Source organism: Maniola hyperantus, chromosome 5 (genome assembly GCF_902806685.2).
Source record: "Maniola hyperantus chromosome 5, iAphHyp1.2, whole genome shotgun sequence".
Classification (NCBI taxonomy): Eukaryota; Metazoa; Arthropoda; class Insecta; order Lepidoptera; family Nymphalidae; genus Maniola; species Maniola hyperantus.
This window is the reverse complement of record NC_048540.1, coordinates 6,284,891-6,312,451: the sequence shown is the minus strand read 5'-3', so window position 1 is coordinate 6,312,451 and position 27,561 is coordinate 6,284,891. Positions and strand designations below refer to the sequence as shown.

General features: G+C 36.5%; 4 protein-coding genes across 7 annotated transcripts in view; 2 read left to right on the top strand and 2 right to left on the bottom strand.

Moving 5' to 3' along the window:
• Window positions 1-27,561, top strand: part of Lkb1 (Lkb1 kinase) — a 137,394-nt gene that overhangs the window by 40,567 nt on the left and 69,266 nt on the right. The gene's annotated exons all lie outside the window — the stretch shown is intronic.
• Window positions 546-14,018, top strand: LOC117982287 (uncharacterized). 2 transcript variants are annotated; one of them, XM_034968617.2, is made up of 3 exons: window positions 546-631; window positions 10,244-10,498; window positions 11,337-14,018. In XM_034968617.2, the coding sequence occupies exons 1-3, from the start codon at window positions 589-591 to the stop codon at window positions 13,067-13,069; spliced, it is 2,031 nt and encodes a 676-aa protein (XP_034824508.1). In that variant the 5' UTR covers window positions 546-588; the 3' UTR covers window positions 13,070-14,018. The 2 variants fall into 2 exon arrangements, with proteins under 2 accessions (XP_034824508.1, XP_034824509.1); XM_034968618.2 differs by having other exon boundaries at window positions 570-631; window positions 10,244-10,468.
• Window positions 20,070-21,860, bottom strand: LOC138402415 (myb/SANT-like DNA-binding domain-containing protein 3). 2 transcript variants are annotated; one of them, XR_011236787.1, is made up of 4 exons: window positions 21,531-21,860; window positions 21,197-21,422; window positions 20,958-21,101; window positions 20,070-20,640 (listed from the first exon to the last, which is right to left on the bottom strand). XR_011236787.1 is itself a non-coding variant. In XM_069498868.1 (3 exons), exons 1-3 carry the CDS (start codon window positions 21,449-21,451, stop codon window positions 20,473-20,475), a joined length of 567 nt encoding a protein of 188 aa, XP_069354969.1. In that variant the 5' UTR covers window positions 21,452-21,860; the 3' UTR covers window positions 20,070-20,472. The 2 variants fall into 2 exon arrangements, 1 of the variants encoding a protein (XP_069354969.1); XM_069498868.1 differs by having other exon boundaries at window positions 21,197-21,860.
• Window positions 22,680-27,561, bottom strand: part of Elovl7 (ELOVL fatty acid elongase 7) — a 44,211-nt gene continuing 39,329 nt past the window's right edge. For both annotated transcript variants that reach the window (XM_034968641.2, XM_034968642.2), the window contains exons 7-9: window positions 25,995-26,131; window positions 23,503-23,658; window positions 22,680-23,039 (exon numbers count right to left, since the gene is read on the bottom strand). In XM_034968641.2, coding sequence (XP_034824532.1) covers window positions 22,884-23,039; window positions 23,503-23,658; window positions 25,995-26,131 — 449 coding nt within the window. In that variant the 3' untranslated portion in view covers window positions 22,680-22,883. The remainder of the gene's footprint in view (window positions 23,040-23,502; window positions 23,659-25,994; window positions 26,132-27,561) is intronic.

Here is a 27,561-nt window from a genome sequence, read left to right as displayed (position 1 = left end):
ACCTGGATTATCGCGTATCTAGTTGACGGTGGCCAATCATTAGACTATAGAGTAGGTATTGACTGTTAAGATTGGGGGCTGCGGCCGAAATTCGGTTCGGAGGAACAATAGGAGAAATTGTATATTATTTTTTATAATCTAAAGAGATCCGGAGCTTGAACATTAAAAAAATACAATTATTATTCTCTTTTTGTAAGTGTTTATCAATGCAGTAACTTCGAAACTTCGTAGAAGATTTTAATGCAGTTTCGTCATCATTTAAGTTATTTCATGAGGAAGGTTTATGTGCTACATTCCGGAAAATCAGAATTCGTGTGGGTTTTTTAAACTCACGCGGATGAAGTCGCGGGACTCCTCTAGTACGATATAAATGCTGATCCGATGATGCTAGCGCGTAAAGGTTACAACGCTGTTATAGTACATTTTTTGTCGCGGTGGAAGCGTGCTCGTGGTAATAATCTTCGCGGATTTTCCGGCGGGCGGGCGCGGGCGCTGAGCTTTCATCCCTACCCTGCGGGCGGGCGGCGCGCGCGCATCCCCGACAGGCACAATGGCCGCCAGTCCCTTTGCGACGCACCTCGCGGCAACATGTCTCCCGTGTGGCTCGTGCTCGCTTTGCTCCCAATCCTCGGTAAGTCAGTGGTTATTCAGTGAAGTTCTTGGACGTGACTTCGTGATTTTACACATACGAGTATCTTCGCTAAAGCATAGTAAGGTTTACGACTAGTACCTATACTTTAGCGCTTCCGTAGCAGTGAAAAAATAGGTAATAGTGTTAGTGCATCTGCGCGTAAGTGCAGGACATCCGGGCGCGTGGGAAACCCATTATAATCGCAAGGAAATAATTATCCCTTTTGTTTTAAGAAGATTTATGAAATCTGTGCCTGTTTATTTAATTAATACCTATTATATTGTATGTTATTTAATTATTATTACTATTGTCAAAAAAATTGGACCGATAAATAGATAAATAATAATTGAAACTGAGCTCCAACCCAATATAGTTACTAAAATGTATTTACCATTTAGATGCGTTATTGAGATCCAAAAAGGGCAGAAGGTCACAGGTCCAGACCTTGCTCGTTGCATTAATTGTCTTTCCGACTCTCAGGCTACCTATGTAAGTTGCCTAGATGGAGACGAAAGGTAAGGGGAATGTGAATTTTATCCTAAAAGGAACAAATTACATATTTTAATTAGATTAGGTAGGTAATTTGCTTAAAAAAATAACCAGTTGAAAAATATTTTTTCAATAGATCTTTTAGAAAGTATTTTTATACGAAAATAATGAAAGGTACAGGTTTCCTATGCTATTTTAGTGTTGTGGTTTAGAATATCAAAAGTTAAATTATTGTCCTATGTGCATATTAATGTAATTGTCTACTACTTTTAGTACCTACTCTCATCACCATCATCATCATCCTCAACCCATCTCCTCTCAGAATAAGAAGGGTTTTGGCGACAGTCCACCACGCTGGCCAAGTGCGGATTGGTAGACTTCTCACTTCATACACATGTGAGAACGTTATGGTGAGCTCTCAGGCATGCAGGTTCCTTCACGATGTTTCAATTCACCATTAGAGCAAGTGATATTTAATTGTTTAAAACGCACATAACTCTGGACAAGTTAAGAGGTACATGCCCGGGATCGAGCTCCTGACCCCCGCATAAGAGGCTGACGTCTTAACCGCTAGGCTATCACCGCTTTTTTACTGGTAACTACTCTAAATTGCTTTAATAATAATATTATATATCGTGAGACTACGTCGTGACCATCTCATAAAGTAATGCTCATCTTAGTCACATTTAAACATAGTCAACAAATTATGCTGACGCAATTTGCTTTATGGCGAGCAAAAGTAGTCACTAATGCTTTATAAATAAAGGTTGATGTTATCTATTAGGTGACATTTTTCGCAGTTCGTACTCGTACAGTGCATCTCCGTACGGTGTAAGAGGTGCACGATTGCAACGCGACTTAGTTGCGCAATGCTGATGCACTTTCCATTCGGCCGTATGCCGCTAGGCGCAAACTATCGCACATAATGGTAATCGATTCCCCTGTTTTATATAAGTGATTCTCTCACGACTCCCCGAAGAACTAGGGCATAGCGTGACGGCCAGCGAGCGGATGCGTTACAAGGTTCCGATGCACACATTAATATGCATCCCGTCCCTTTGCTTTACATCTCTGCGGTACTAATACAGTTAACCCAACTTCTCTATACCTAATCTCTTTCAGCTCTATGATGCCACTATTATCGTGTGTGAAACCTAGGTACGTAATGGTAGGTAGGTATTATAAATGCAAAAGTGTATGTCTGTCTGTCTCACGGCCCATCCGTTTAACTGAATTTGACGAAATATGGTACAGAAATAGCTTACATCACGGAGACCTATAGTACGCGACAGGTCAGCTGCGCTCGCCCGCGGGGGCTGTACGGGGCGTCCCCATCCCGATTGCCATTTCGACCTGTCGCGTTCCTACCTACATTTTTCCCGGAAAATAGAAGAGTGGTTATTATTAATAAACCTAACTAACCACGTGATTAGTAACCACGTGATTATTAATAAACCTCCATCCAATTCAATTTTCTTGAATTAAGATACTTTTAAACTAGGAAAGTGGAAAATCAACTAGAGTTCAATTTTTTTTAAACTTTTTTTTAAAACAACGAAGTCACAAAAGCGAAAATTATAAGTTAAACAAAAACCTCCAAAATCTACACATTAACAATATAAACATGTCGAAACTATAACGTACTATGGGCGCGGTCATCAAAGCGTGAGAAAACTTGTTACGTGAATAGAAAAAGAAAGTGACGAGTTATATACTTAGTTGCAACGTCCGTGAAATATGAGTACGTTTACTATTGATTATATTGGCAGCTATGACAATGATGTGTTCTCAGCGGGCGATGTTCTGAATTGTCAAGTCTCTGACTCTTCATAACAATAGGTTATGTCATCTGCGACACGGTTTTATAAAGGCATGACCCGTCACCCGTCCTCAGTCCATGTGATAAAGTTGATATAATTAACTAACTAACCATACATTATATGCTCTAACGAGGAAGGACAAGATTGTAACTTGCATGCCTGAGAGTTTCATATAATATTCTTATGATGCCTCAGGCGTGGTAAAGTTTGTCAATCCACATTTGACCAATGTGACATAATCTCTTCTCATTCTGAGAGGAGACCTGACATTTGGTAGCGGGCCGGCGATCGATTGAGATTATAGATGAATATTTACCTATTTAAAATCATTTATTTTTTATTTTTTTAACACACTGATATAATTGACCAAAAAAAACTTAACTTCGCAGACTACATTTTCGCTACTTGAATGAAAATGTTTAGTATGTAATAAACCAACAAAAAAATTGCAAATCATTTTGTCTATTATCCATACTAAGTAATATTATAAATCCGGGAGGGCGCTATCTATAGCTTTTACCCTAAATCGGAGATAGGCTACTTTATATCCTGAAAATTTTAACGAGATTTTTAAACTATAATATACTTACCTAATTATATCCACGCAGACAGAATCGATGTGATATTATGTTCCGATTCCAATACCTAATGTTTAGAGAGTTATAGTAAAGTTATGTATTAACGAATTTGTTATGGAATTTGGTTTGTTGCAATGAGATTATAAGAAAACCTTAAACCTAGGGTTAATAGCATCTTAAAAATAATATTACCTTGACCTACATATAAAATTGAACCTTAAAACAATCGAAACATGTAATTATTATGAATAGTAAAAACAATTAGCAAGCATTAAACAATTAGTTCCGTATGACTTCTGCTTCGGACGGAAGAGCATACACTACCTGTTTCAACATTTTAACATGCGAAGCGATGATATACTTGCTTTATTTAGGTAATAGAACCGTATCTATAACTGTCAGAAGAGAATAGTTTTAATTACATACTCGTACTACTAATTGAGGCTTGTATCTTTCAATGTATCAATCAATTAAAATGTCTGTACTATTTACACCAACTCAGCGCAAGCTATATTATCTTTGGTCATTATCTCTGCGAGATCAAATCAGAAGTGAGGAAATCCGTAGAAAAACTAGAGAAACAAAGCTCAATGAGTTACAAAACTGTACTTAGTTGCAAGCGTGCACATAGCTCGTGTCACCCGTGGATGTTGGAGTCTTGAGGTGCAGGAATGGCGACCTCTCACTAAAAAAGGCAGCGTTGGTAGACCACCGTTAGGTGATTCAGACATTCGATATCAAAATAGTCGCAGGGGACCGCTGGATACAAGCGACAGAATTACAGATAAGATTATGAAGTGAGTAGAGCATTTCCAGAGGCCTATGTTCAGCTGTGGATATCCATTGGCTGAGACAATAATGAGAAAACTACATAACACTTCGGGCTCCACATGAAGATATGTGTGTTGATTAAAAGTTCCATTCCATTCCATTCCATTGGATATTTCCAATAGGAAGGGCGCAAAAGTATTTAAAATAAAAATCATATCGGGGGATGGAAATAAAATCAAAATGGAGCCACAAATAGAAAGATTGGATGAAGATGGTATCAATCGAATTATATTAAAGGCTGGGTTGGACCTAATATCCATTTAATATTAGTATATTAGGTACAAAAAGATATAGGCAGTAGTTGACAGGTGTGAGATTAACCTACTCAGGGTTCGTTGGTTCGATAGTAGCATCCAAACAAGTAGTAGGTACGTTACGTGATCAGTGGATATAAGTGAATATTATGAATTCAAGGTACGTCAAGGATTATTTAATGTTATTAATTGATATTATTGCATGGAAAGTATCCTAGCATGCTAAATGCTAATGGGCTTACTGACATTGATATCGTTAAGAAGAGTATTTCGCCTCTCCCCAAGTTCTTCGATTCCGCACGGACTTTAATAAAAACTAGATGCTGTTCATCCGCGCGGCTTTAGGTTTTTAAAAATCCCGGGAGACCTCTTAAATTTTCCAAGTTATAAGAAGTAGCTTATATCTGCGTCAAGGATGCAAGTATTTTTGTACAAAATACTTAGATGATGCCTGCGACTTCGTATACGTGGATTTAGGTTTTTTAAATTCCCTTTGATTTCCCGGGAGAAAAGGTAGCCTACGTCCATACCTGGGGTGCAATATCTCTGTATGAAATTTCGTCAAAATCGGTTAAACGGATGAGCTGTGAAAAGCTAGCAGACATACAGACACAAAGACAGAGACTCTTTTGTATTTATAATAAGGAGATGTGTCATGTGACAGAAAGAGTTTCCACGGGATTTTTAAGTCAGTATTAAATTCACGTGGACGACGTCACGGGCACACACAGCTTAAACTACTTGACGGATTGGGTTGAAATTTGGCATGCAGATAGCTATTATGACGTAGACATCCGCTAAGAAAGGATTTTTGAAAATTCAACCCATAAGTGGGTAAGATAGGGGCTTGAAATTTGTGTAGTAGTCCACGCGGATGAAGTCGCGGGAATAAGCAAGTCTATTTATAAATGGAGGAACTTGCTGAAAAACTTATCAAATTACAGCTCTAGAAATTTGAAATTTTGGCAACATCTCATCTCTATATCGTATAGACCAGATAAAGACTAAGTAAGGTTTTTGGAAATACCACCCGTGCGAAGTCGGGACGGTCAGGTAGTTTCTATTAAAACTAAAATTACACACAACATATTCGCATTGAGATAAGCCCGGCGACCTTTCAAAGAGGATGGGGCATTACGGCCGAGACTTGCGCAACGCAACCCCACTCGCACGCATGGGAACCTCGGTTAACCTCCGCACTCCGCGAGCCAAACGTTCACCGCCGAACTGTGTACCTCAGTGATGCAACGTCGCAAATGACCACGGTTATTTTAAAATTTTTAATCGTAATGACACTTATAACTTTTGATCATAACTCAGTAGTTTTTTTTGCAAAAAAAAGGCAGTACTTACTTAGTTAGTACTTACTTAGTTCAAGACTTTCACATATTATTAGTCACAACAGATTTGCATTTGGCAGAGATCTCTGTGTATCTAATCGTAGCTTGCATACGGACAGATGGACATAGGATAATTCTCATCCCGGAAAATCAGAATTCCCACAGGGTATCTATATGTAAAGAAAAAGCTGGCTGACTGAATGATCTATCCACGCGGAGCTCAAACTACTTGACAGATCGCGCTGAAATTTGGCATGCAGATTGCAGATAGCTATTATGACATAGACATCCGCTAAGAAAGGATTTTTGAAAATTTAATCACTAAAGGGATAAAACAAGGGTTACAAAGGTTTGAAATTTATAAGCTAGTCTAAATAAAAGGAAAAGGTGACTAAATGACTGACTGACTGATCTATCAATGCACCGCTCAAACTACTGGACGGATTGGGCTGAATTTTGGCATGCAGATAGCTATTATGACGTAGGCATCCGCTAAGAAAGGATTTTTAAAAATTCAAATTTGAAATAGGGGGTTAAAAATTGAAATAGGGGTTTGAAACTTGTGTAGTCCACGCAGACGAAGTTGCGGGCATAAGGTAGTATTTAATAAAACTTAAATGTAAGGTTACGAATTCGTGGGCTTCAGCTAGTTAGGTATAAGGCAGGTAAACGTAGATATGCAGCAATTGAGAAAAAATTGAATTATTTTTCAGATTACGAATGGGATTAGCAACTTCTTGCCTTCAATGACTTAAACTGTGTAAGAACTATACTTAGTAAAGAGACACTATTATGGCGTGTGAACGCGGTGTTGTGGTAACAGTTTAGCAACTGTTGCCACCGCTGACACTACCTAACTAACCAGGTATATAATTTGCGCGGTTTGGCTGTCACGCTTAAAAATAATTATTTTTTTAAAATCTAGGTAGGTACGCATAAATTGTATTAACAAAATACTGACGTGACATAACGACATACTGTAGCGAGAAATCATACAAAAAAAAACCGGCCAAGTGCGAGTCAGGCTCGCGCAACGAGGGTTCCGTACTGTAGCCGTATTTTTTCGACATTTTGCGCGATAACTCAAAAACTATGATGCATAAAAATAAATAAAAATCTGTTTTAGAATGCACAGGTGAAGACATTTTATATGATACCCCACTTGATATACCTAGTTATCTTACTTCGAATGAAAATACTATATTAGTTCATGACCACATTTTAATTTTTTTATGATGTAACCACAAATTCACGGTTTTCAGATTTTGATGATTCTAGGTCAACGGGAAGTACCCTATAGGTTTCTTGACAGACATACAGACAACGAAGTGATCCAATAAGGGTTTTTTTTCTTTTGAGGTACGGCACCCTAAGACCTTTTAGGTATTTCTCCGCGAAACACAAAGCTCCAGCAATAGCCAATAGCTTTCTATACTCTCCTGTATTTGGCTACATTTTGACATACAACCCATCGCTATCGCCTTAGAAGTATTTTTCAGTGATAAAAGACTCATACATTCTAGAATTTGTGCTATGAGTGACTGTTGATTTTGCAATATCCAGCAGTAGGTGTAAGAAGGCAATAGTTATAAAGAGTAGTTTTGCTTTACTTTATTTACTTACATACTCCTTTGTCGGCTACAAGAGTAAAGATATAATCTGCAGAATGCATGAATCTTAAGTTTTGGTACACTAGGTACCTACCTAAATTCCTAGGCCAAAACAAGTTGTATGGATTGTAATGCCTATCAGATTTGAATGCTTGGAGGGTTATTAAACTTAAAATGGAATGGAATGGAAGGTACACGTAATTTGAAGGTTGAATAACAAATCTTGACGTTTAATGTTGTTTTCGCATACAAACAAACGTTTGATGTGCCGTCTAAAAAGGGAAATAAATAATATGTAAATAATGTTATCACTTACTCGAAGTCTGTATAACATTCTTAATACATACTCCATTTTTAATAAGATAATATTATGTATTCTATTATACCTATTGGATCCCTTTTTTAAATCCCGTGGGAACTCTTTGATTTTCTGGGATAAAAAGTAGCCAATATCCGTCTCCAGCATACTAACTTCTCCTTCTATATATTATATAAAAGGACAAGCTGACTGACTGCCTAACTGACTAATTGACTGACTGATCTATCAACGCACCGCTCACACTACTGGACGGATCGAGCTGAAATTTGGCATGCAGATAGCTATTATAACGTAGGCATCCGTAAAGAAAGGATTTTTGAAAATTCAATCCCTAAAGGAAAAACAGGGGTTTGAAATAACAGGGGTCGCGGGCATAAGCAAGTTGTACCACACAGATGATGCTCGCGATTTTTTTCAGTGTTGATTTTTAAATATCCGCGTCAACTTTTAGCTTTTCCAGCATAACAATAGTTTATGTCCTTCCCCGGGCTGCAAGCTATTTCTGTGTCTAATTCCGTCAAAATCTGTTAAACAATCTGGCAAAGCCGTGCCGCCAAGCGATTTAGCGTTCCGGTACGATGCCGTGTAGAAACCAAAGGGTATGGGTTTAATAAAAACTGCCATACCCTTTCCAGGTTAGCCCGCTATCATCTTAGACCGCATCATCACTTACCATCAGGTGAGATTGCACTCAAGGGCTAACTTGTATCTGAATAAAATAAAATAAATAAACGATAGGCCGTGAGAAGCCAGCAGAGAGACACAAATACACTTGCGCATATATAATATTAAGTATGCACTATGCAATGGATCACGACGGTCCAGTTAGGTCTGTCGTGATCCATTGCATAGGCATTGTATGATTAGGTCATCATAGAGGCTAAAGATATAAAATTGTTTCATTAATTATAACAACTTAAATTCCAAATCTAATTAGGTATGTAGAAGGTTTCGTCATGAAAATATCAATACTATAGTATTTTTGTAATGTTTGGGAGTGGGTCTATAGAACTCCCAAACATTTCCTGTCCATCAGAAGAACAGCTTAAAAGTTCTAACCTCGAATTTTATGTGGAAAACCTATGGTGGCATAAATGTGATATCTGAGAATAGAGCCACAAAGCTCAAACCTTGGAGTTTGTGAGTCATTATTATAAATAGTTCCTATTTTTTCACGAAGGGCGAACAAGATTACAGACCACCTAGGTATACCTATATTTATCCGACTGCACCAGAAGGTTTGTTCTTTAGGGTTCCGCATCTCCAGAGTCTATTTCTGACTGTTTGTCAAGACCCGTTAAAGGAATGAAAACCTACCTACTTGTAGGGTACTTCCTATTCTGTTAGAATCAGGAAATTTGGCGGGTAGCAATATCTTACAGTACAAGTAAAGAGAAAAATTTGAAAATCGTGAATTTGTGGTTACATCACAAAAATGTATTGTTTCTTGTAAGATGGTACAGAACCGCTGTGCGAAGTTCGACTCGCATTTGACAGGTTTTTTAATTAATCAATTCGCTATATAAGTAGTAAGTACATCGCCATCACATGAAGGCAGTGGGATGAGATAAAAATTCAATTTGACCATTCGCTTGCCATAGTTGGGTAAACATCATACATTTGATCACGTAACCGACCTCAATATGAGGTAATATAACCGCTTGACCTATGTTTTTATCTAGCGTAGTATGTATAATGCCCATCTAATTGTGTTTATCTAAGTTTTTGTATGTGCAGGTTTATTTATTATTCAGTTACATAATTGACATGATTTATTATATGAACAGTAATAGTATTTTTTTTGTTTTTGTTTTGAGCAGCAGCGAATTGCTTCAATCATATCACCATTGACTTACGTCGGGTTTCAATAGTCAATCTACCTATGTGTCGATAAGTTACATAGCAACGAAAAAAGACCATAAAAATTTTGACATACTTTATAACAATGTTGCTACGTAACTTATCGATAGATTTAGATAGATTGCATTTCGTAAACGGGCGTTAAATAAGATGATCATTACATCTTCGCCAAGGTCAACCAAATGGTAGGTATGGCAGATCTAGGGTAAATGAAAATGTAAGGGTGTTTTATACTCGCGGACGGATCTATGTACCTACCTGATGTTAAACTACTTATCCGTTTTATTTATGTGGAGAGTCTTTACATTGACATAATCATTGAACTTAGCTAAAATGACAGATCGTATTGCAACCCTTTCATAATGTTCCCTGCGGAAAAGAATGACACTAGGTTCAGACCTTTTAATCTAGTTTAGTTTTAAGATGGTGTACCTACAACATAGTATTTTATAGAGTTTTACTAATGTTACCCAAATCGTTTTTTATCATATTTTTTTCGTCTTTTTATAAGGGGGAGCTCAACGTTTCAACTGCCGGGGTCGCATCCTCGGGGCGTACTATGCTGACGCCAAATCTGGATGCAAGGCATTCCACGTGTGTGTGAGAGTGGCTGGAGGCGGCGTTCGAGACTTCAGGTTCTTCTGTCCCCCTGGTACCTTGTTCCACCAGGAGGCGCAGACGTGTACCGACTGGGGTGACGACGACGCCCTGGCCTGCCCGGCAGACATCTACGACGGTCAGTTCGATCTCTACAAGATCGGATCTGGTGAGCTCGCTTTTGCAACTAACAGTACTTACATAGTTATAGCTTTAAATGTTAAGATAAGTAGATATAGTCCGCAAAAGGTTGAGATGGCAATCGGGGTATGAGGAGGGGGGACAAGGTTAGCGCGGGGGATGTGCGGGTGTGCGGGGTGTTTCCTCCTCGATTGCTATTTCAACCTGTCGCGTACTACAGGTAAATATGTATAAAAATATAATGGTGCATTCATTCAAAGTGGCTATTAATTTAAATGCACTTAAGTAGGTACCTATAGATGTAAAACGTCCAGTTAGATATATAATAAATTGTTTTAAATACATAAATTTTTAGAAAATTATCCCAACTTTGGAAGTTTACGTAATTTATTCACTAGTAAGTGACAGTAGAAACCAAATATTACTTTAGTTAGAATTAATGCTTTCAATTAGCCAGGCAGTTAAATGGCAAGCAATAAAAGTACCTAGGTACTTTGCCTTTTATAGAAACCAAATGATAATAATGCTTATAAACCTGCTAGTAAGTATAAATATTGGAATTTATCATTCAACTACTAAGAAGACAATTGTAAAAAGCTTTATTAATGCAAAATTTACAGGCAAAATAGGTCTGCACGAACAAAAACCTGCTAGTAAAATAGAGTTGATTCGTAGTAACTAAAATTTTAATTATTAGCTAAAGCTTAATTCGAACGCTTTTGTAGTTATGCAGCGCAGTTAATCATGCAGTGATAAAATCAGGAACGGAAATAATAAAAGACACTAGATATTTTTTGTCTCAAAGCTGTATAAAACTACCCCAAACATATTTATAAAAAATGGTAATGTAACGTTTTCATGTTCAGGTTTTGACACAAAGAAAGTATCGTCCGGGAACCGAGAAGAAGAATCCGAGTTTGGACTTCAGAGAGCGGAAACCGGTGACCGCCGTCTTTCGCAAAACGCTGGATCAAATGGTGCCGCCTCTGACCTTCGAGCAGCCCACTCATCGGACTTTTTCACCGGGCAGCGGGACCGAGGTCGAGATGAACCGGTAGCTCAAACTCAATCGCCAACTCCTGTACCGCCAGGTCGACCGGCCTTTCAATCTTTCAGGAGAGCGACTACAGCACGTGTAACATATTCAACGACCCAGTACACCACACCTACTCCTGCTCCTTCTACTAAATCACAACCTTCGAGTCCCAATCAATACAATGTTCCCAAACGAAAGATAAGGAAGCGTCCAATTTACACCCCCACTCCACCACCAACAACAACAGCTGCCCAATACACTTTCCCTCCACAAACCTATTCTGAATCCCCACAGCAAAATTTAAACCGTAAAAATCCTACCCATATTAAGCAGAATCCAACAACCGTAAACATACCTCCTCAATACAAAGACGAATATGTAGAAGTGAGCAAAGTCACTGCTAAACAAAACAACAATAGATATTTCTCTAATAATCCCTCTCCTACTCCATTTTCGCAAACCACACAGGCGCCTATTAAAAACGAGCCCCTAGTTGAGCTATATAACTACGAAATCCAATCCACTCCTGTAACAAATGTTAATAATTACAATAACAATCAACCGTTCAAGGTGCGAAATAGTTTTAATGTACAATCTGAATTTTCTAAAGAGCCCGACTATGTAAAAATAAGAACCTTAAATGATAATAACAATCAAGGTTCACCTACTACTACAGTTGACTACAATTCTGTACGCGCCACAAGCACGCCTGCGTACAGGAACTTTAACAGTGTTTCTTATGAATCAGAAAAGAATAATTTTGCTTCATTTTCAGGTGCCAAACAAAGCTATTTTAATAATCCCACGACCACAGCTGCCACTACCACTTTTTATACCACTACCCGTGTCGATCCCTTCGCTAACTTAAACACTGTGGCTTATAATACAAATATAGGTTTTAATACTCAATCTTCGAATTACGCTGAGAGCGTAGAAGACGATGGACAATATCGACCGCCCCAAGGTGAGGACGATGGGCAGTACAGACCGGAACTTTACGAGCGTGAAGCAGAATTACTATCAGGCGCCCACTCTTTGAATATAGCAGCCAGTGGCAATAGATTGCCAGAAGATCAGAAACAGAATAAAATTAAGTCACAAAAAGTATCTGCTAAAACTTCTGCACCTCGACCTTTTAGACCTGCGCCACCGCAATACTCAACAACAACTGCTCCTCCGTCATTTGAATATACTACTACAGTAAGACCGCGATCCGAACCAACGACACCGCGACCTTTCGATTATTACCAAACTTACACGACGACACAGAGACCTTACGAACCATCTTCTCCTCAACCTTATACTTTTGCTCCGGCCAGTAATACTGTAAAAATTACTACTACGTCGGCCCCTAGGACGACTGAACGCCATCAGCCAAGAGAGACTGCACCACCGACATCGCCTTCTTCATCATACTCATCGAAATCCACAAAGCCGCCCTATTACTCAAAACCTATACGTCAGGAGGACAACAGTTACGACTACGCATACTACGATTCAGACCCTGGCTTTTCGGAATATGATCAAATAGAAGAATTTGGTAGAACGAAAACTAGAGCATAAAATATAGGTTATTCACTGCTTTCACTGCCATTATTGTAGTCGCCTCTTTAGATAACGAATTAAAACACTGCCTGTACATGTTTAATTTTTAAGTTCAGTGTGTTAATAATTTTGAGATAGGTAATTGTAAGGAATAGTTAAATACCTACTAAGAATTTACAAAATAGGTCTAATTTTGCCGAAATAAATTACCCTACTTTGTAAGAAATTATTTATTTGCATTCAAAAACCGTATTTATTTATTTATGGACTACTAATATTTTAAATGAATCTGTTGTGAAATAAAAGCTCCTGTATTATCAACCGTTTCTAATATATTAAGGTCTGACAATCACACAGTAATCTAAAGAGGCCTTCCGTTTTAATGTTACCTTAAATTATTATTTTGTGATATTATTGTGGATGCTTGTATTAAATTAATTAAGTTAAAACTATTAAGTAGTAATTAGGTAAAATATTTTTTTCAGGTTGTCATTCTTATATTATTATCAGGCATCTATCCACTTTCCGAATGTTTGTAAGAATTAAGTCTTTTCCTTTGTTTAAATTTCGCATTTCGCAAAATAATTCCGTTTTTCCTAGTCTGTGCTATCAGTAGGTATAACGCGTAAAATTTAACTCCTCACGCGCCATTTTAACTTTTAAACTGTGTCAAATTTCACGTCAAAGGTATAAATTTTAGTCCTTATTTTGAAGGTGAACCCACGCCGTGAACCGCACTTTTGACATGACAGTTGACCCATTGAGTTAAAAAGTAGACTAGTAGGATAGATGTTTTTTATTATACCTATTCCTTCAAATGCATTCAATGTTTATAATATAATTACATAGAGTAAGGGTATCTAGATATGTATATCCGGAAAACGGATGTTAATATCCTGGCCATTAATTTAATTTAAATTATAAAATGATACAATTACGTTAAATTTTAGTACAATAATGATGAGCGAGCTGCAATAATTGTAAAATATTTCTTTGTAAATAAAGTTTTTGTAAAAATGGTTCTTGTGTATTAATGTTATTTAGTACAATGTAAGCGCGTGAGAACGTAGGTATAGAGTTCACCCAGCGAGTGAAAGACCTTCGTTATTTCATAAAAGCTGTGACTAATACAAATCTATACTAATGGAGTACCCACCACTAACATAATTGAACGAAAATATCAAAATATAGGTAACTTATAAGGAGCCATTTCAAAGTGATTATATTATAATCTATGGTTTAAGCTATTAGTTCCATCTGGTGGGAAATATTATATTCTCAGTTTCTGGCTACTCGGTGATAGATGGCGTTGACTAACTCGCATTCAATTATTAAAAATTTTTTTTTTTTTAATTTACCCAAGCAGTTTACAAAAATGTGGTTTTAAAACATTAAAAAGTCTCTTATATCTCAAGATTGATAAATAATTATTGAAATAAGAGATACAAAGAACTAGAACCCAAAGCCGTAAGACCAGTATTAAAAAAAAGATAGAGGCGGGAAAACAAAATCTGCGGTAAATCAAAATTTCCAACCATAATCGTACCTACTCAGAACTCGTGGCCTTTTTTATTTTTTATTATTTAAGCGCCCCGGAAGCCAGCTAGTAAGCCAGCCAGCTAGGCAGGTATGTGGGACTCGCGGAATACCCAGTAAAACCCAGCGGCGCTCCTGCGCATCGCTTGATGACTGGGTCACGGGAACACCGAAGCAATCAACCGCGACGCAGCCAGCGACGTCTGGCTCACGAACAAGATCCACGAAGAGAGATTATTAGCCATGTTACCGGGGTGTACTGGCCCGAATACTGCTCTTCCCCTCGGACGCATCCAAAGGGGACCAGCAGCACCCAGGCACACCGCACACTAGGAGGATACCTGGCTGCACAGACCACCACCTATCTACCCTTACCCCTAATACCCCTAATAGCCGGACACCCCCGATCGCCAAGCTTAGGCAGTTGTTTAGCATAAAAGTCGGCCTATGCCCTTTCGGTACCCCTCATTTCGCGCATTGTCTTGATTACATGACTTTTGAGTCCACCAACACAACAAAGCATTCTCCGCTGTCCCCGCCAACATTTTACGATTTTGTTTTCATGCAAAACCTGGTATATGCGTACTCTTGAGGTTGAATTCTTTGTGCCTGGCTGGCACCCCAGAACCCATGGCCTGAACCAACTCTTTAACTAGCACATAACGTTTGTGGATGGGATAAATACTTACTAAAATATGGTCGTAGGTTTGATTAATATTAACTCTTAGAACCTACTTCCTTAATGCTTAGAACCTACTTAGTTCAATATTTTCCGGGATCCGATATTTTGCAATAATGATTATGAGTAGTATTTACCACCTACTAGTAGGTAAAGTAAGGTACCTAACTGGCTTAAGTACGGATTTTATACAACCATTTCCTTTTATATATTTAGAATAGATTTTCCTTTTTATATAATATTTAGAAGATATGATTTGCTCGGTGCAAGAGTTTGACTCACACTTTACCGGTTTTTTTAATATACAAGTAAAAAATTCTAATAAGTACGTTGAGGTAATATAGTCAGAATCAGAATACATTATTCGCAATAAAATAATAATCATTTCACCCGCATCAAATTATACAAAAGATTTAGTAAATTTATTATTATTAAGTAGGTAGGTACTCCAAGGTGAACGTAATCGATGTTGCAATTTACTGTCTGCAACATCTCGTCGAGGCAAATAAGACGATAAAATATGATATCCAATATATTTAAATAAGTAAGTATCACAAATTACAAATTTTAAATGTTTTAAACATTACAAAATCCGATATACCACTAACAGAACAGATAAGTATTTAGCTGGACAATTTTGATTATAATACACAATAGTCTGGGCACACATCGGCTAATATGCCTGAGAGTCTTGTCACTAGCAGTTATAACGTCTAAAAAAAAGAAGCACAAGCTTCTTTACGGAAGCAACGAGAGTAAGAACTATGGAAGCAACAAAATGTTTCCGTTCAGACACCCTGCCCGAGCAGCCCTGCTCAAGATGTGATATAAGTCTAAGTTGGTAAACATCAGCCGTTTCAGCTGCTGAAAAGCACCGATCCCTGAAACCACAGTAAACAATGAGCTAAGTGCTCATTGATTACTGTGGTCGAGGTATCAAATAATTGTTGGGCCAAATATTCTGAGAGCTTTGCACAGACGCCCTAGTGGAACGTTTCAATTAACGTATACCCACTTTACGTAAATCTGTTGATTAGTATAGGCAGAGAAGGATGAAAAATTACACTAGTGCCTCCAATTGACTACTTTTTCACGCGCAGTCGATGTGCGTCAACGGCAATACAAACTGGATTTGAAAATGGTTACAAAGTATACAAAATACGACGTAATGCATTTGCAATTCTTTTTAATTGCGTCTGACGTGTTTCTGCACTTGAAAAAATAAGTACTTATAATACTAAAAAGCCTTGTCTTTTAAAATATTTCGAAACATTCGTACAATAAACATGAATAATATACCGGTTAAAACTCTTATTTTTTTAGAAGTCAGATTGCAAGGTTTTCACCAATTACACCTGTAAGTTTTTCTCACTTATAAGTGTCATTTACCTTAGTAAAGTTGTTAATTAATTAAGTAAGCTACTACGTGAGTAGAACTTACAGGTGTAATCGCGGCCAAAGACAGTATTCATTAAAAGTTCCGATGAGCACTTCTATGGTATTTTTACCCGGTAGCGTATCATGCCGGTATAAGCGGTATTTACACTGCATGAAACATATCCTATCATTAACGCATCGCACGTAATGCATGCGTAATTTATTGATGGAAATGGAGTTAAACGCAATAATATGAAATATACAATGCCCATGTTAATGCAATCAGATGGGGTTGATTCACTAACACTACCTACACATGAAATTTGCATCATCAGTTATTGAGATTACTTTACTTACTACAGATTTTCACAATATAGATTTAGTTGATGTAAAATCAGTTATTAATTTTACATACTTAATACAAATAGGCCTATATTACAGTAGGATTCTTTTATGATCGGTTAAAAACATTTAACAGAGCAATCTATATTAAAAAAGCGAAATACCACTCACTGACCAAACACGAAATTTCAGAAACTATAAAGTCTGCAAACTTGAAATTTGGAAGGTAGGTTAATTCTAGGACGTATGTGTCAGCTAAGAAACGGATTCGAGAAAATCTCCCCCTAAGGGGGTGAAGGGGGGGGGTCGAAGGTTGTATGAAAGTCCTATGTTTTTGAAGTTAGAGACGTGCTAATCGACATTTAGTCGCGGGCAACTGTGTTATAATATGCCAAAAATACTCAAGTTTTTGTTAAGTTCAATATTGTTCTATGTAGAGTCATAATAAAATTATGTGATTACACGTGGTAAAAAAACTGCAGTCTCATAGGATTTAAATGCTCAGATAAATTTTCTGTGGTAGGTTCATAATATTACCTGCCTTGTCTTTAAAATTAAATGTATGTACCTACAGTTTCAGTATCAAGATGTTATAAGAATTGATTTAAGTACCTAGGTACATAATATACGTATATATCAAACGGAGGATATGGGCACAGGTGCATCAGGATTCAGGGTCAGGTTTACATCCTTGCCAATAGGTTTTAAATTTTAATTAATACCTACCTATCTGTGCCTACCTATATGTATGTATATTGAAACCGCATGACCCAGGCTGCCCAGTAACGCTAGCGGACCACTTTTGACCATCCGTAAGAAGAAAATTAACATAGCTAAGTTCAAATAAGCAGGGTAACAAATCTACTATTATTTTGATAACATCTACACTATTTTATTTATTTTCTCTTTTCACAACTCGATGAAAAGCAAATAATAGAGATGGAATGAAAATGGTAGAATAGATAACTGAAAAAATACTCTTTTTGACTTCAACTGATGTACTTAAGTAGTAAGTAGGTACCTACTCGTAAGTCATAATAATGTGTAAGAGGATCAATTCCTATTATGAAATTCAAGGTTTTAAGTATGTACTAACAAGGTTTTCTTTATAAAAGGCAAAAAAAAAACTAATGGCATGAGTAGGTATAGGAATTTATTCTTTTCTTTTTAAATTTCCTCTAAGGTAAAGGATAAACAGGCAATGTATATTATTTTTGGCTTGATATTCAATTAGTTATGATGAGTCACTATTTTTTGTCCAGCCTTCATTTAAAACAGCGATTCTTTTATTGATATGTGACGAAATATATTGGTCTATTCAATTCCTGTAACAATGTGCTATACAATATAATAAGGCACATAGGCGAAGACCCGAAATAAAGCGATGCATTTCTAAAATGTTCCAAAACATACTGAATTTTAAATCATTTGTGGAAAAATACGCGCCAAAGTGCGCGTTGATAAGGTTATTAATTGGAAGGAATTCGTTTCACACTAATATAGTACCTAGTACCTACCTACATAATATATTTAGAATTACAAGTTCAGTTTATTTTGAGACACTTCAGAAAAGACAAGTCGCTCCGCTTCGACTCTGCGCCAATGTGCCTTAAGCCTAATATTTACAAAATATTGTATAGAATACATTGAAACGCATGCCAGGCAATGGTATAAAAATATAAAAATATCTGCATGAGTAAGGGCCGGTTGTTTCAACCAATTTTGACGGACACGTAACATTTAAATATGGCGCTAACGAACGTTAATCAAAAAAAGCGTTGCTTCACCATTTGCTTGCGCTAACGATCGTTAAAAAGTTACGTTTACGTTAACCAGTGCTGGAGCCATTGGTGATCGTCAAATCAGTTCGTAACTTCGTACTGTACTTCATACAAGCGACTTATTTTCTATTAATTTATAAACTATGGAATCTTTATTCAATACTTTCAATGGTAGTTTTTTCGAAAATGAAAGAGAAGTACTAAGAAAGAAAAAAGTTTTTAAAAAGCGAATTTTCAATTATGAATTATTCGAAGAAGATGAATTTATAGATAGATTCCGAGTTTCGAAGGAAGTTGCAATATTCATAACGAATTTAATAGAAAGTGAAATAAAAAGAGATACGGATAAGTAAGTTAATTTTTGTAAACTTATACCTAACCTATTCTGTTGTATTGTATAGGTACTTACCTACCAGCTTGTAATTTCTTTATTCCTTTCAAATCACGATATAACCTACCTACCTAAGGTACCTATCTACTACATTTTAACATTGTTTCAGAAATCGCGCAGTAAAACCAATAGATCAGGTCCTTGTTACCCTCCAATATTATGCCTCAGGATCCTTTATGAGATGTGTTGGTGATATGGCTGGGCTTCATAAAACGACAGTGTGTAGAATAATACATAGAGTAACACTTGCTATTGCAAAATTACGCCCCCAGTACATATATATGCCAAGGACTGAACAAGAAATGCAAAACGTTGTTACAAAGTTTTATAACATAGCCAGCTTTCCGAAAGTAATAGGTGCCATTGATTGCACCCACATAAATATTTTATCTCCAGGTTAGTAACATGGTACTCATACCTGCCTTTCATGTTCTCTACATTTTCATTAGGTACTTATACTATTTTAAAAATTCATAACTTTCCATTGACTTTAATTACCTACCTAATATAAAATTTATTCAATTTAGGTGGTGATAATGCTGAAGACTTTAGAAACAGGAAGGGCGTATTCTCCTTTAATGTTCAAGTCATTGGAGATGCGGAGTTATGTATAAGGAATATAGTTGCAAGATGGCCAGGATCCGCACATGATAGCCATATATTCAATAGTTCCAATATTAAATATAGAATTGAGTCCGGGGAGTTCAATGGGCTGTGACTTCTCGGAGATTCGGGTTATGCTTTAAAACCATACCTGCTATGAATTATATAATTATATTTTGCAGGTTTATAACTTTACCTATGGATGTGAAATATGGTGATGGACTAATATCATGGACCTATACTAACATTCAGTATTTTTAGTATATAGGTTTCTTACTAATTGCATTCTTTTGGTGGACAAATAACCAATTTGACAAAAATAATAAGCATTTATTAACTGAATTACACTTAAGTACTTACAATATTCATTTTAACTACTGAAATATTAAAAAAAACATTTTTAAATTAAAACTAAAGTAAACACAATAATTTTTACTTAATTAAATACTTAATTAAACACACAAATTGTTTTATTTTATCATTTTACTTTCTTTTCTTATAGAATCACTTCACTGTCATGACCCCGGAATCAAAACTAGGGTACTTTCCATAAACCTAGTATCATGAATTTTGGCAGAATAGCAATGTCTTATAGCACAAGTACCTAAAGGGAAAATCTAGTGCTATCCTTTTCAGCATGGATAGCAATATACTAGCTGATACCCGCGACTTCGACCGCGTGGGTTTAGATTTTTTAAAATCCTTCACCTTTCTACTGACGTATTGCAAGGCATCGCCAAGGTCTGCACCTGTACCTACGTAGTCGAAATTCCACGGATACGTATGAAGCGATTTTCCTCTTCCTTTCCTTTCCTTTCCTTTTTATTTCCTTATTTAATATTGAAACTTCAGGTATATCTTCAGTTTTTTGGACACCAATCTGTAAATAGTAAATAAAAACAAATTATATTTTAGTATCCTTTATACACCAGTATCTATAATTTTTATAAGAATTAATTTTTGCCTGCATCATCTTTCACTGCTTTTAGGTTTCTAATATCTCTAGTTTTGCCCAGATAAAAGTACTTATCTTATTTTCTGTGATGTAAGTTATCTCTAAAGTGAAAATAGTCAAAATCAATCTTGCAAATGAGCAGTGAAAAGAGAAATAAACACATACAACATCAGGTACCTATTTATAGTGTTAGTAAGGATTATAAGTTTTTATAAAAGAGCAGTGAAATAGAATTTCCTTACTTGAGAATCATCATCAATTGTGCTAGCCAGCCCATCCATTGATACTGGCATAACTGACCTTAGCCAGTCTGTGTCTGCATCAGCAGGAGGTGGAGGCGGACCACCCCCTGTTTTAAACCTCTCTTGCCTCTGTTTGCTTGCATCCTAAAAATCAATACATAAAGTAAATATGCTATAAAGTACCTACAATATAAAATGTCTGATCTTGTCTTGTTTACAACAGGTTTAAGACAACATACTTTACGAGCATTCCGCTTCATATTATCAAATTTAGCTTGGAGCTGTTTAAGGGTTCGTGGGTTCTCTGACAGGGCATTAAACTCCGCATGTATGGCGTTCCATGCCTTCTTTTTTTGCACATTATTACAATTATCTGTTTTTTTGTTGAACAATACAGCTTGGTATTTATCTATCAAGTTCTTGAACCGCGCCTTCTCTTCTTTTGAAAAGTTTAATGAACGTTCTCTGAAAGTAATTGAGTCACGTAAATTCATGTCACTTTCAACTATCTCTCAATGAAATATACTTTGTACATATACAATTGATGCAATATTATACCAAATAATAACTTACTTTGGTGAAAAAGTCTCAATTTTTTCGAAAAACACAAAAATTAATAAATACCGCGAATTAAATAACCCTTATCAAAGTTGTCAAACTTGACAGAATCGGTGACAGAATGCTCGAATGACATTGTTTTCATCAATGTTGCTACTACTAAAAATATTCCCCATAAGACATTAGGCCAAACTAGGCTTTCGCTTACAGGCAACCCGAATAACAATGACGAACTGTTTTTTTTACAATGAAGCAACGCTCCAAAATTAACAGATGTTAAAGTTCGTCTGTAACTGTTAAATTTTAACGAACGTATCTTACGAAGACCAATGGTTTGAAACAACCGGCCCTTACAAATGCCTTGTCAATTTGTGGTTTTATAACAGAACTAAATCGTAATCGTCAAGAGGTTAGTAAATATCACGTATCATCACACCGACAACGTCAGTTCTGTTATATCGATTCTGGAAAGATTTGGAACAGACTACAATGAAGAATTTAAATAAAACGTAAATGAGATTGGATTGGCCACACGTTGCGAACTGCGAAGGCAACTCAACATAAAGCTATCAACTGGTACCCGGAAAGGAAGAAGCGTAGACGTCTTACGAGGGGTGTATTCGTAATGCGATCCAAACAAACGCAGTTTGGCTCTCATTTGAATACTAACCATTCATACTCAATGACGCATATACGTTCTAGGAATTAATATCTATGGTTTTCCAGATTTAGGTTAAAATATTCAGTTTCAAAGTTACACAGACTCAAGAATTTACAAACAAATTTTTAAACCCGTGTAATTTTAAAACTAGTCATTTTTACCTTTTTAGATAATGATACTTTCTATTGGTGAAAACAGTATAACGATTGTTACAGTGGTTTCTGAGATTAACCGAAACATACACGACCTCTGCGCGGCAGGGGAAATTTGTAATATTATCGATATTAAAACATATTATCAATTACTTCTTACAATACCTAACTAACAGTTGCTTTTGAAGCTAGGTATTTTAAAAATATGTATAATATTATGCATTATCTTGTTTAACTGTTAAGTTACCTCTTTACCTAGTCTGCTACAAGTTCTAGATTATACTTAGGTATTATTTATTTCGCCATTACCTCAATTATAAGTTTTCATAAAGTCGTCTTGATTGTAGTAAGTTTACCTGTCCGTTCCAGCGCCGTAATAGCCTTGTATTTTATTATACTAAACTAAATCTAACACTTTTAACTAATTGAGCTTAATTTGTGTAAACTTAAGTTTGAGATTCACTTTTGTACTTTGTCCGTCTAATATAATTGACACGTACACGAAGTATAGTCTCTAGTTTCTCCACTTTAATCATGGCACTTGTTATTCTAAGATCACTGTGAGGCCACCGCTCCTGCCATCCTCTGCCGAACATCGCCCAGCGCTGAACTGTTGCTAAAACCGTTAAGGATTGAATGTTTCCTTTCTTTGGGCTCCTCGACCTTCGATGATTCTACTTCAACCTTTGCCTTTTCTTTCAACTTCATACTCTGAGAACAAAAAATATACGCGTGATTATTCAAAATTAAGATACCGTTGCTGCATTAATTCCAAAATTGAATAGATTCAAAAAGCAAAAAAAAAATTAAGGAAGGGTATCATAGGGCTGCATGATGTAAGGATTTCATCATATTAGAATGAATCAAACATTGTTTACAATTGTACCTTATTGCAAATGTTAAACCAATTTAATACGGTTTTGATATAAAAACAAGAAAATGTTGAGGATAATACTTTCCTGGTAGCTGTAATTTAAAAACTATAATGATTATGATTTTAAGATAGGAACGAAAAACAAATTTACGGATAAATGTAAAGTTGTATATTAAAAAAATAAGACAGATCAGAAGTCAAAAGTTTTTATAGGACCCATCCACAAAAACTAGACATCCGGATAATGATTTAGCTATAGGCTGGGTCAAACAGAAATAACATTAGGTCAACGATATTTACCTTTGCCTTCTTGATATAGGCTTGTTTGTAGAAGTCGGAGAATAGGTAGTAGAAGAGAACAGCGTGCATGCCGATCCACCAGACGAAGGCACGAGGGTAGTCGCAGTCAATGAACAGAAGTTGGAAGGCATGAAGGAACACCAATACAAATTGCACCTGCGAAAAATATGCTTAATACATTACGGTGTTCTTAAAGTAATTGTAGTCAAGATGTAGAACGGTTAGAGCGATCACGCACTCATCCGATCCGAATCCGTGAAAATATGTTCCGAAGTATTCATAGAACTATTTTTATGGTAGCTTACGCACTAAATTAGATTTCCGTCATCCGATTTCTCTTCGTCATCCGTGAGAATACCTCGGATGTGCCTCGGATTAAAATTGGATATAATTATTATGACGTAGATATCGTCAAAGATGTCAAAGTTTGGATTTGGATCAGAGATAGTGCGTAAACAATATCCGAATTTGGTCCGGGTTTTTTATATCCGTATTTTCACGGATTCAGATCGGATGAGTGCGTAACCGGTCGCATTCGGTGCCTTTTTTGCTTAATTTTATCATGATATCAGTCTGTCGATAAAATCTCGTTTAACGATCGTACTGGTAAATTTTTAATAATAATGGATAATGCCAAAACGATCCTTGGATTATTACCGGTTGGTAGGTATATAATATAATAAATATGGTCGAATATTAATATCGGTCTTTTTTACATAGCCAGGTACCTATTAATTTTCTTTTAGGGTCTTAAAGTGAGCAATTAGACGGTCGTTCAACACAGAAGGCGGATACCAATGTATTGATGCAATTACAAAATGTTTGAGCGTGGAATTATTAATTGGAGATCATTTTAAGAGTTCCTATAATTGAATGTACGTAATAAAAACGTAACCAAAAGCTATTCAGCCTTTAGCCGCAAGCAATGGAAAAACTTATAGGTTATATCGGTAAGTAGGTACACCAGCCAGGTATACCTACAATGGTGATTAATAGTTTGCTCGAATGTTCGCTGTTAAGGAGAATGACTCAGCGCAGCTTCCTTTTTATTATTATCAAGTAAACGTTAACATCTTGACTATGGTATTGACCTTAGACTGCGGGAAACGTCCCTTTTACTCGGACTGATGCAATGAACAATCCGATTAGCCTTGATGTGCATTTAATTACGACTGGCCTTAGAAATGCGTTTGCATGCAATGTCTCGCGGTCATTTAATAGAGCAACTTGTAATTGGAATCCATAAATCATCGGATAATAACAGATAATTGATATCAACTGCGAACTGGCAACATGTCCTACTCAAATTTTAGATGATTTTGCTTTATGCTATTTCGTACTCCACAGTGTCACAGTTCAAAACAGTTGTCTAGTCTGGCAGACATAGGTAGGTATATACAATCACTATTTAACCGAAGCAAATAAGTTTTTTTCTTCATCCTGTAAAGTTGTTTAAATTATTGAGATACATATATAAGTACGCGACAGGTCGAGATGGCAATCGGGGTGGGGACATCCCACACACCCGTACAGCCTGGTGCAGGATAGCGCGCGTGAAGTGCGGGTGTGGGGTGTCCCCCACCTCATACCCCGATTGCCATGTCGACCTGTCGTGTACTTATTTTATTATATCTCAATAATTTTAACATCTTTACAGGATGAAGAAAAAACTTATTTGCTTCGGTTAAATCAGTCAGTCAAGTCAGTCAGTAATCTGTAGGTAACCGATACTAAATACTTATATTTAGTATCGGTTGCCAGTTCACAGTCGATGTTTAGATTCGAATTTAGGAAAAAGAATATAGTTTGCGTACAAAAATTAGGCGGGCTTTCCATCAGGGATGTGGTAAGTCGTATAGCGAGTGTATGTGAAACAAACAATAGGTAGGATAGCTTTATTTTCTCATAGTGCACACAAAATAAATACTTACAGTCCAATCTGAAGTTGCAACACGGCGATTTGCGCAGGTCTTTACTATATACTAACATCGATATCGATGTATACCTACTATGGATAAGGATACACAAGCGCATTTGTAGAATGCGCACTCATACGCCTCATGTTCAGATTGAACTACTTGTTTTACGCGCAGATATACACATTGCATGGATAAGCACTAATTCGTGGTGAAAAAGCAGCCTTAGGAGCTGTAAAGCTAATTAATTATTATAATGACGTAATCGTCCATCCGTCATCATCTCAAACAATTGCCGGCCTACAACAGGTCTCCTTTTAGAATGAGTCAGGTTTGTGATATTTATTATTTAGTTACTTAAAATTCACATCTCCGAAAAGTTAGGGGCGCGTGCTCAAAATCAAACCCCTGCCTCCTCTAAGAGGACACTAACCTCTTATTCACCAGGCTATCATCGCTTTATTATAAGGTGAACCACATAATATTCATAGCTTTAATAGCTATTGTATAATGGGGTTTATTACCTTGTGAAGCCTTTGATAACCTTTAGAAGGCTAAGTAATAAAGGTAACTTACCATTTGCAGTGCAGTGAGGTATTTCTTCCACCACAAATACTTTTGTACTTTCGGTCCAAGTGCAGCAAGTAGGTAGTAAGAGTACATCACTATGTGGACGAAGGTATTGAGCATGCCAAAGAAGGTTGAGTGACCACCTAAACAAAAAATATAGGTAGTGTTAGGTCTATTGGTGATAGTGTGTTAGATGTATTGTGGAAAGTCTGGACACGGCCTAACACGATCTGACATTTCTCCGAGAGTCGATGTTTTGGCATAGACTCTAGACTCTATGGGAAGCTTGGGAGATGAATAGTTCATTGTACTTACTTATAAACCAATTTAATAAGCAAACCGTGATTAAAAGTATGTTAAAAGTATAATATCAAAGTGGTTTTCATCTTAACAGTAGCTATAATGAATAATATTTCCTTATGATAATTTAATTAGTAATTGACGTTTACAACTTGTAAACATCTCTATTCCTATAGGGGAAAAAAACTATACCTACTTATTTATAAATAGACAAACTCACAGACATAATATTATATGAACGTGTGGTAAACCTAGTTAAAGTCTAAAGTCTAGACCCTTGAGATTTTGCAATGTAGGTTTTCCTAACGTAGATCTTTACTAAGTGAAAATGAAAATGAAAATGAAAATGAAAATCTTTTTTATTCGTATAGACTTTTACAAGTGCTTACGAATAGTCGGATGCATCTACCACTGGTTCGGAATGCCTAAGGATTTTGAGAAACTTCAATGGTATCTTTACAAAACCTAGATCCACACGCACAGAATCCCGGGAAAAACCCGTTTGTGATGATAGATTACTGTCAACTGAAATAGATAAAGAACTATAAATCCAGTCATCTCTACATCCTAACTACTTAGGATTATGTAAAAAAAAACCGGCCAAGTGCGAGTCAGGCTCGCGCAATGAGGGTCCCGTACTACAGTCGTATTTTTTCGACATTTTGCAGGATAATTCAAAAACTACGATACATAAAAATAAATAAAAATCTGTTTTAGAATGCACAGATGAAGACCTTTTATATGATACCCCCCTTGATATAGTTATCTTATTTGGAAAATTGTAAATACTAATTATTAGTTCATGACCACAATTTAATTTTTTTTGTGTGATGTAACCACAAATTCCCGGTTTTCAGATTTTTCCCCGAATGCCAGCTATAAGACCTACCTTCCTGCCAAATTTCATGATTCTAGGTCTACGTGAAGTACCTGTAGGTTTCTTGACAGACAGACAGACAGAGAGACAGACAGACAACAAAGTGGATCACTTTGTTGTCTGTCTGTCTCTCTGTCTGTCTGTATAAGGGTTCCGTTTTTCCTATTGAGGTACGGAACCCTAAAAAAGCCTCTTTCATAAATCATAACATTTAAAAAATGTGAGTTTTGCCACACTTAATTTTTGTGCAATTTTTCATTAGTTTTAATTAGCAGTTGACGTATGTGATTAGCGCTGGTCAAAAATTAATTGAATGAAATTCTTGGCGCACTATAATATGTATTGACCTTCACAATATGTATTTGCAGAAGACGGTCGACTTTTAAATTTTTTTGG